The following is a 9,421-nucleotide window of genomic DNA, read 5'->3' on the forward strand; positions in this document are numbered from 1 at the left end:
ATATGATACTACGGAATTATTTATAATTAGGTATAAACTGACGATAATCTAGTCCAAAATTCTGAAGCAATTTTTAATATAATTCATAAATTTATAGGAATAAAAATAATAATTCACAATTAAAAAAAAATATTCACGATATTTGATAATCTTTGAGGAGCTCATTTCAAATTGCCCTTAAATATGATGGTAACTTTATCAATATATTATACCAATGTGTGTATATATATAGGCCAATTTGCATAAAAAATTCACTTATTTTGGGCTTTTGCAAAATCGGGCCATCTTTTTTATTTTTGCAGATTCAACAAATTGACCAAAATACCCTTATACTTTTTTCTCTCTCATCTTTTTTTTCTCTCGTTCTTTTTTTCTTTCTCTTCCCAGAGAGCGACGGAGGCGGAGGAAGCGGCTTGTCCTACGCATTCTTACCCTCGCTTGCACACCCCCGCACCTTCCTCGCCTCCGACCCTGCCGAGGCCGCACGCGACTTTTTTTTTTTTTTCTCCGACTCTCCTCCACCGTTTCCACGACGACTGCCTCTCTCGCCTTTCCCGCCTTCTCGCCTCGTCCCTCTCTTCCTCCTCTGAGCCGCTCCGACGACGACGGCATTTTTCTCCGACGCCGACATAGCCGACCATCCTTTCCCTCACACTGGCACACTCCCTGCACCTTCCTCCCCTCCCGACCTGCTGCCGATGGCGAGCCGCGACTCTTTCTTTTTTTTTTCCCTTCGAGCTCTCCTCCACTGTCTCTGAGACTGACGTCCTCTTGCCTTTCTCTGCCCTTCTCGTCCTCGAGCCACTCTCCTCTTCCTCTGCCGCCTCTGACGACCGATACAAACATCTTCGCTGCGTCCGACTAGCCTGGAGGTCACTTGGCTGCGCTGCAAGGCCGCGGAGCGGGGGTCTTAACGGCATCGTCGCAGGTGCTCAGTGGAAAGGGTGACAAATAAAAAATTATAAAAAAACAAGAAAAAAAAATAAAGAAAAAAAAATTATAGGAAAAAGAAGGATGAATATGAAATTGTATCTTAACTTGGGCAAAAAATAATTATAAGTGCACTACGTAATATTTAAACGCAGCTTTAAGATGAAAATTACACTCCTTTAGAAAGATATTTAAACACTGTTTTCAATCTATTAGCACTCTTTCGATGTAAACTGCACCACTAAGAACATAAAAATTAACAACTTCTTTAAACAAAAGTTGCATTGTTTCTTCTCTTGTACAACCCATTTTTTCTATTACAGTCTATTTTTTATGCTATACGCACCCATTTAAGAAGATATTTATATACTGTTTCTCCCTCTATTGCATTATTTTTTTCTCTGTTGCACTATTTCTTCTCTTGTTGCCATTATTCTCCTCTGTTACATCTGTTCTCGCTCTTAAAGGGTGCAAGTTTATACATAAAAAACAAACATAAACAGTAAGGAGAAATATGTGGGCAATAAGATGAGATAATAGGCAACAAGAGAAGAAATATTATAAATATCTCTTAAAGCGGGTCAGTTTAAGATAAATAAAAATAATGTAATTAAGAGGAGAAATAGTGCAAGCAAGAGAGAAATAAAGCAACTTATCGTTAAAGAGTGTAATACTTTCATCTTAATGGATGTAGTTACATCGAAAGAGTGCAAATAAAGAGGAGAAACAGTGTAAATATCTCCAAAAATGTGAATTTTTTGTTTAATAGAGTATAATTTTTCATGCTAAAGCTGCAATTTAATAATTTTAAGTAATGTACCTTAAATTTTTTTTCAAGTAACTGATGCAATTTTCATCTTCGTCCTTTTTTATAATTTTATCTTATTTTTTTTTCTTGCTCTTTTATATTTTTTTGGTCACACCCCTGCTCTGCTAAAACGCCATGGGCCCGGTGACATCCGCTGACACCGCTGCTCGCGGCTACAGCGCCGCAGTGACCTGCCACGGTATCGCGCAGGACGTGCAGCCGGCGAGATGCATCGTCGACGGAGACGCATAGGAGGAGGAAGAAGAGGACAGAATGGCGGAGCGAGGGCAGAGAGCAATCTCATCGGAGACAGTGGAGGAGAGTCGAAAAGAAAAAAAAAAGTGTCGCGGCAGTGCGAGCCTCAGCGAGGTCGGAGGCGAGAAAAGTGGGGTGTGTGGGCCGAGAGTCCGCTCTGTCTCTCCCGTCCCTCTAGAAAAGAAAAAAAAGAACGAGAGAAAAAAAGAGAGAGAGAAAAGGTATAGAGGTGACCCCTTTCAATAGTCCAAATTAAGTTGATTTTATGCAAATTGCTATATATAATAGAGTTGCTAAATACTATCAGCTAGTAAATGACCGTTTTAGCTATCTATTTGTTTTTCGATGATCAGAGCTTCCAAATTGAACGATCGCTCCGTTTGACATGAATCTATACACTGAAGATGTTAGAAATCAAATTTCAAATGCTTTTCGACATCATTTGCCTAATGATCAAAAGTTTCAAATTGTAATTTGTTAACAGTTGATCACAGGTGTTTTCCGTTTATCGGCGTAAAGATATCCAAATCAATTGATTTTTGTTAGAAGAATTCTTTTAAAACTATTAAAACAAGATCTATACTCTTGACTTGATTATAAGAACTCCATATCATATCATTTTTTTAAAAAATATTCATTTTCAGTCATTGGGTTTCATTTTTCTGTTCACTTGATTGGATAAAAGAATAATATCGATAAGTGCGTGAAATTTGATTTTTGCTAGATAGATTAAATGGTTTAGACATATTAAACGGAGCCGATCGTCAATTGGAACTCTATAACATCGTAAACAAATAGCAGTAAAAACGGCTCGTTTACTATTGAATAGTATTTCTGCTCAAAGCTCATATATATAATATAATATTAATATATAGGAATTATCTAGCTATACTATTCAAATAGACCTTAAGCCTTGGTACTATTGAGTTTCGCCGTTAGACAAAGATTGCGGTTTATGGATGATAGTGTCCCCGTAAATTGATAGTGGTCCCTAAGGTTGAGTGGTGGTTGATTTAATATAGTATAAACAAACAGGATGGACAAATGACATATAGTAAAGATGCTAACGGTAGATACTCAATAGTACGAAGTGGCTTGTATTATCGAATAGTAATAAGTGCCGGACTAATATATATATATATATATATATATATATATATCTAAATAGTATAATATATATATATATAATTGAGCTTCCTATGCTTTTAAAAGTACAGTCATTGGTGTTTTTAAGATTTTAGCCTTTGATTAAGGGATGTGCGGTTAAGATGATGTGGGCTCCCTAAGTTAAGTGAGTGGTTGGTTGAATAGTATAATCTAACGGGTGAAAATGATTAAAGGCGTAAATCTAACGGTAAAAAATTTACAAGTACCAAATACTTGGTACTTTTATAAGGCACCATAGCTCCTCTCCTCTCTCATCTCCTTGTCAATCGTCGTCTCACTCTCTCTATTATATATTATATATATATATATATATAGAGAGAGAGAGAGAGAGGAGAGAGAGAGAGAGAGAGAGAGATATAGAGAGAAGAGAGAGAGAGATGAGTGGACTGGGCTATAATTAGTAGCAAAATTTTATTGTTGCTACCAGTTTTTTAGCCTTTGGATCAACTCTTTTCATCATTTCTAACCATTGGATTAAATGCTATAACCCAGTGGGAACCACTCAACCCTAGGGGGACCACTCAACTCTGACCGGCTAATATCATCCTAACCCTACAATTTTTCATCCAAGGGTTAAAACCTTGATAGCAAAAAGAGCGTTTTACTATTAATAGTATTCCAGCCTAATTCTATATATATATATAAACATCCTGTGCCAAAGTCACTAAGGGCCCGTTTGTTTTGGTGTAAGTAGAATGATGGAACTCAAGTTCCATCACTTCTGTTATTTATTTTGGTGTAAGTGAAAAATATAATGTAACTCAAGTTACGTTAGGGCTCCATTTCACCTACTATCGACTTTCTCCTCTAAAGTGCCGAACTCGACTTCCACCACACTCAACATTTTCTAAAAAAATTATTAAACAATAAAACCTAAATTCTACTTCCTTTATAATAGATTAGAATTACTTTATTTATAATAAATTAGGATTACCTTTAAATAATAATAAAAAATTTAATTATATAATAGGTTAAATTTTATAGTTATAAATTTACTACTGTATTTAGGAGATAATGAAATCCACTTACTTACATCAAAACAAACAATAGAACTAAAAAAACTAATTTTACCAGCACCAAGTTACATCAAAACAAACAGAAGAAATAATTGAATTTAACTTTTAAATTATACGAGTTACGTCAAAATAAACAACAAAAAAATAATTACATTTCCAAAAAACTCAAATACCACTACACTTGACTTACGTTGGATTTACAGATTTGTTAATCCAAACGCCCCTAAATGACTAAGTCGCCAATCCGATTCAACGAGTGCTGAGCTGGAAATGAAAAGAAAGTCGAAAGAACACTTGAGGACTCGAATTCAATCTCTTCAGAAAGATCTTTCGGAGGCTCCAAATCAATCACTTCAATAAATCTATTGAAATAGGCTCGTAATTAATAAAATCTCATCATCAATATATAACGAATTAATATTATATATATATTCGTACCATAACGGCTAGTGCATACGTATAGTACTTGTGTGAAAATTATGAGCTCCTTTAAGTGGGCATTTTTGGTATAATTCTTTCATTAAAATTCATCATTTTGGTCAGACTATCCAACGTTTTAAATTTTAAAATTTACTATTTAAAATTTAAATTTATTTAATTTAAATAATTTAATAATTTTTTAAATACAAAATTTTATCTAATTATTTTGAATTTGTAATTATGTTAACTATATAAAATATTCTAACTAAACTCGTAAGAATAAACAGCACGATCAAATTTGAAGTTAAAAAGTTAATAAATTTAAAAATTAAATAGTAAAAATTAAATTTTAAAACGTTGGAATCCAAAATGTGTCAGTTGAGAGAAGTTCTATATATACTCTTTTTTTTTCTTTTTTTTTTCTTTTTTGCTATTTTAACAGCTTAAACGAAAAAAAATGAAAAATCAAAACTTGGGCTTCGCGGCTAAGATCAGCTTTTTCCACCTCCACAACGGAGCTCGCGAGACCAACAACCCGATCCCCAAGCAGGCCACCCAGATCCCCACATCCACCGCCCACCTCACCGTCTCCACCACCGCCGCCTCATCCCCACCGTCCGATCCCGATCCCACCACCACCTCCCAATCACCTCCCTCCTTCTCCTCTCCCCCGCCGCCGCAGCAATCGCAGCCGTCCGATTCCTCCTCCGGTATCTCCTCCAACTTCGAACGAAACCCTAACCCTAACCCTAACCCTAGACCCCGCCTCCGCCTCCTCTCCCTCTTCGCCGCGCCGCTCTCCTCCACAGCCCACACCTCCGCCGCCGCCGGGGAGCGCCACTCCAGCCTCCACCGCTCGCCGCCGTCTCGCCGGAAGACCCCATCCGCCACCTTGACCTTCCCCGCGTAGGCCTCGAACCGCGCCCCGTCCCCCGTCGAGAGCCGCTCGGCGCTCGCGAACACCGCGCCCGGCCCCGCCGAGCGCACCCGGCGGAGCGTCGCGAGCGCCGGCTTCGGCGCCGGGCGCCCGTCGATGCTCGGCGAGTAGAGTAGGGTTAGGGTCTCGGGGAGCGGCCTCCGAGCGTCGGCGTAGGAGAGGCGGAGGAAGAACCCGCGAATGTTGAGGCGATAGTAATCGCCGTTCGTTGTCGTCGACGGGCACATCGTGTGCGCGCGTTGATCTCTCTCCCTCTCTCTCTCTCTCTTGCTATATCATTAGAGTTAGGGGTGGGGTTTGCTATATAAAAAGGGATTGTATAAAAAGGGAGCGGACGAGAGAGGGAGAGAAGGAGAAGAGCTCGCAACGGGTGGGCGGAGTAGAGAGCGACAGCTGTTTTGTTTTCATTTTTATTTTTCTTTTCTTTTTGTCCATCCTTTTTTTGGTTTTATTCTCTTCTTCTACAATATTATTTACGCCACTGGAGAAACCCGCGCTTCCCAGTGGATAAAAATTATAGAAATAATTAATAATAAGATAACATTAAATATTTTTTTGTATTTCTCACTTGTCACAATTACGAAAGGTCACTCACTATTGGTTTCAAGGATGGAACCGACGTCACCTTCTACGGCAATGGTGATAGTGAGAATGACGATGATCCCTTCGGTGGAGGGGAGACATGGGCGCGCACTAGTAAGGGAGGGAGAGAGAGGGGCAGGTGTATATGAGAAAAGATAAGAAAGAGAATTGATTAATATGAAAAATATGGAGGAAGAATTTGGTACTAAAAATGTTTAGATGTATTAATTAAATATATTAATTAAAAGTTTCGAAAAGGGAAGGGTCATATATGGTGAAGGACAACTTGACATTGAAGGTTTGATAATGATAATGTTTAGATATATTAATTAAATATATTAATTGAAAGTTTAAAGAGAAAGGATGAACAACTTGAAAGTTTGGTAATGATAACGTTCAGATACTTTAATTAAATATATTAATTGAAAGTTTGATAAAGAAAATGAAAAGGATCAAATGGTGATGAGAGTGAAAAATAATTTGTCACCGTGGTAAAAAATATTAGAAATTTACCTCATATAAGTTAATAGATGATATTTCAAATAAATAATTTTTTTTAAAAAAATTAATAAGTTCCATCATAATTAATAAAAATTATTATTATATTTCATAAAAATAAAAATATATAATTAATGATATGATGTAAATGTGATTTAATATACTTTTTTCAGTCGTCTTACAAATAGGCGGCTGCACCACGGTGGCGGAACTCATAGTTTCTAGAAGCATTTCGACACGTGGCAGAAGACGAATGAAGCTAGTGAATGACTAGTCATGGTGATGGTGATGGACAAAAAAAGTAGTTGAAAATTCCTTTTAAAAAAAAAAAACAAAACCCAAATTAGAGTCTGAACCCATGCGCGTGGGAAATAAAATTTGAGCAAGAGCTTTTTAATAAAATTTTGTTGTAAAATTTTCGATTCGTTGTCATATATTAATTATATTTTTATCTAAAAATTTCATTACTAAAACTCTTTGAAAAAAATAAAATTTAGAGAGAAAGAATACAGCTTTTAGATAGGGGTAATATTAACATATGACAAATTAGGAAGCTTTTCAAAAATTAAAACGATTAATATATACACACGTATTTTCTATTTTTGGATAAAATTGTTAAAATTATATTTTAATTAAAATATTTTAATTAAATTAGTGTTATCTGTTTGACGTGTAATTCACCTCTTTCAACAACATCCGTCACTAACCGTCCCTAGAGCAAGTGGCAAAGAATTTGATGGTTGAAATTCAAGATCCCAAGTTCAAATCCTAATCGATTCACATTTCCAGCTAAGTTTATTTCTAAATGAAATAAACGAAGCGGATACCGTACTACCTATCTCTAAAAAAAATAAAACAACATCCCTCGAGTGGAGGAAATCTATCTGTAACAAGCAATTATATCTCTCTTCTTAAAAAAAAATACAATAAAAATATTTTTTTATTAATCATAACGGAACAAGTGAATTCAAGAAAAATAATTTTATTGATTAAGAATACCACGTCAGTATTATAACTGATACATTCTATTTTTTTTTTTTTCTCTCGAGTGAACTTTTTCTGAATTTGAAAATCTAAGTTAGTGGAAAAAAATATATAAAATAAAGCATCGGATACAGTAAACAACCAAGTGCAGAAAGTTCTCGGTTACTTTGAGACAGTGGTGGCCGGTCCGCCTGTCTGTCCAACGGGCAGGACCACACCTACCGGGGTCTGGGACAGGCAGAAAGGTCTAAAGTTGCTGATGCATCGTGCATGGAGACTATAAATTGTGTCAATATATTCTAGAAGAACACGGGCTACTTCTAAAGCTACTAACGCCTTGTTCAGTTATTTGTTTGGTAATATAATGGTTAGAAGTCCTTTTCTCTTTTAAAGTTTCAAAATATTTAAAGCATTTTTAACCTGCTTTTTTTTTTTATAATGCTATATAATATTACAGAACAACTGTTCATAGAGAAGTACGTACTTACATTTTTTTTCTCAGTGGTGGTTGTCATCGTAATTTTTATAGCATAAAAAGAGAAAATTTGAGAGTATTTTGAACTTGGTGAATAAAAATAGGAGCATTTGCTTATATATTCTTCAAAAATTTCTTATTTCTTATTTATCCTTCTTGAAAAGCTAATATTAAAAATATCTTTTTAAAATTTCAAAGTCTTTCAAATATATTATAATTAAATTCTGTGTTAGTGAACTATTAGAAACAGTCGTTATCTCTATAAAATTATCATTTTGCCCTTCAAATATATCCTTCTATTATCACTAATATTTTTTATTTGCCTTAAGTTAAGGACAAAAAATATATTTTGATCTTTTACCTTTTCAAATATATACTTTTGTCGTTGCTATTTTTTTTTTATTTGCCCTTAAGTAAGGAGTAAAATAAATATTTTTAATATTTTCTAGTTATGGTAAAAATTTAACTCGGATTTAGTCCGAGATGACTTAACAAACACTAACAGCATGAATATTTTTAAATAACGAAAAAAAATATAAAGAGTATATTTGAAATTAAAAAAAAAGTAAAAATAAATAAAATATTTCAGAGACTTTGAGGAGTATAATTAAGGCGATTATCCCATAAAAATAATGCATCTAGACACCGCATTACTAAATCAATACTAATTCCTGCACAACTAAGCTGAGAATACAACTGAAGTTTTACATAAAATTGTATTTTTTTTTCAGCTGTGACTTAAATTGAATTATGTAAGTTATTTCAGTTAATTTTTTTTTTACAATTTATGGTTCTATTGACCATCAGTCATTAATTATGTCAGTTTTATTTGCTCAATAATTATTAAAATTGTTAAGCCCGATGAAATAATTGATGAATTTAATAAATTTTTTGCACTTAATTTTACCTAAAATTACTTAATTTCGAAGGACTTGGAGTTAAAGGAGTATCAGTCAAAAGTTTGAAGTAAAGGAGATCGCAAAAATGCCTACGGTTGAAGGGTCTCAGTCAAAGGGGTTTCAAGTTGAGTAGATCATTTCAAAAAGGCGACTAGTCTCCGTACATTTTTATAAAACTTTTTATGGACGAAATGTATTTGTTGATAAGATCAAATCCAAAGAAAGAAATTAAAGCACTGATGTGAGGTCTCCGGAATTGACATTGTCATGTATATATAATATAATATGACTAAACATTTTAACCCGGCTATAATATTTTCGACAGTGATTAGACTCAAAAGATTAAGAGAATTACGTATGTTAGAATTAGAGTAGTTTTAGGATGGATGACCTCCTGTAAAGTAGGGTGTTACAATAGGATGAATGCTCCTGAAAAGTGGGATGTCACAA

General features: G+C 35.0%; 1 protein-coding gene across 1 annotated transcript; it reads right to left on the reverse strand.

The window, feature by feature from the left end:
* Positions 1–4,300: 4,300 nt before the first annotated feature.
* LOC109705283 lies at positions 4,301–5,768 on the reverse strand (the record flags this gene model as incomplete). Its single annotated transcript, XM_020226018.1, is given in 1 exon segment — positions 4,301–5,768. A coding segment is annotated over 1 exon segment (699 nt). The 3' UTR covers positions 4,301–5,061.
* Positions 5,769–9,421: the final 3,653 nt, after the last annotated feature.

The sequence above is a fragment of the Ananas comosus genome, unplaced genomic scaffold (genome assembly GCF_001540865.1).
Source record: "Ananas comosus cultivar F153 unplaced genomic scaffold, ASM154086v1, whole genome shotgun sequence".
NCBI lineage: Eukaryota > Viridiplantae > Streptophyta > Magnoliopsida > Poales > Bromeliaceae > Ananas > Ananas comosus.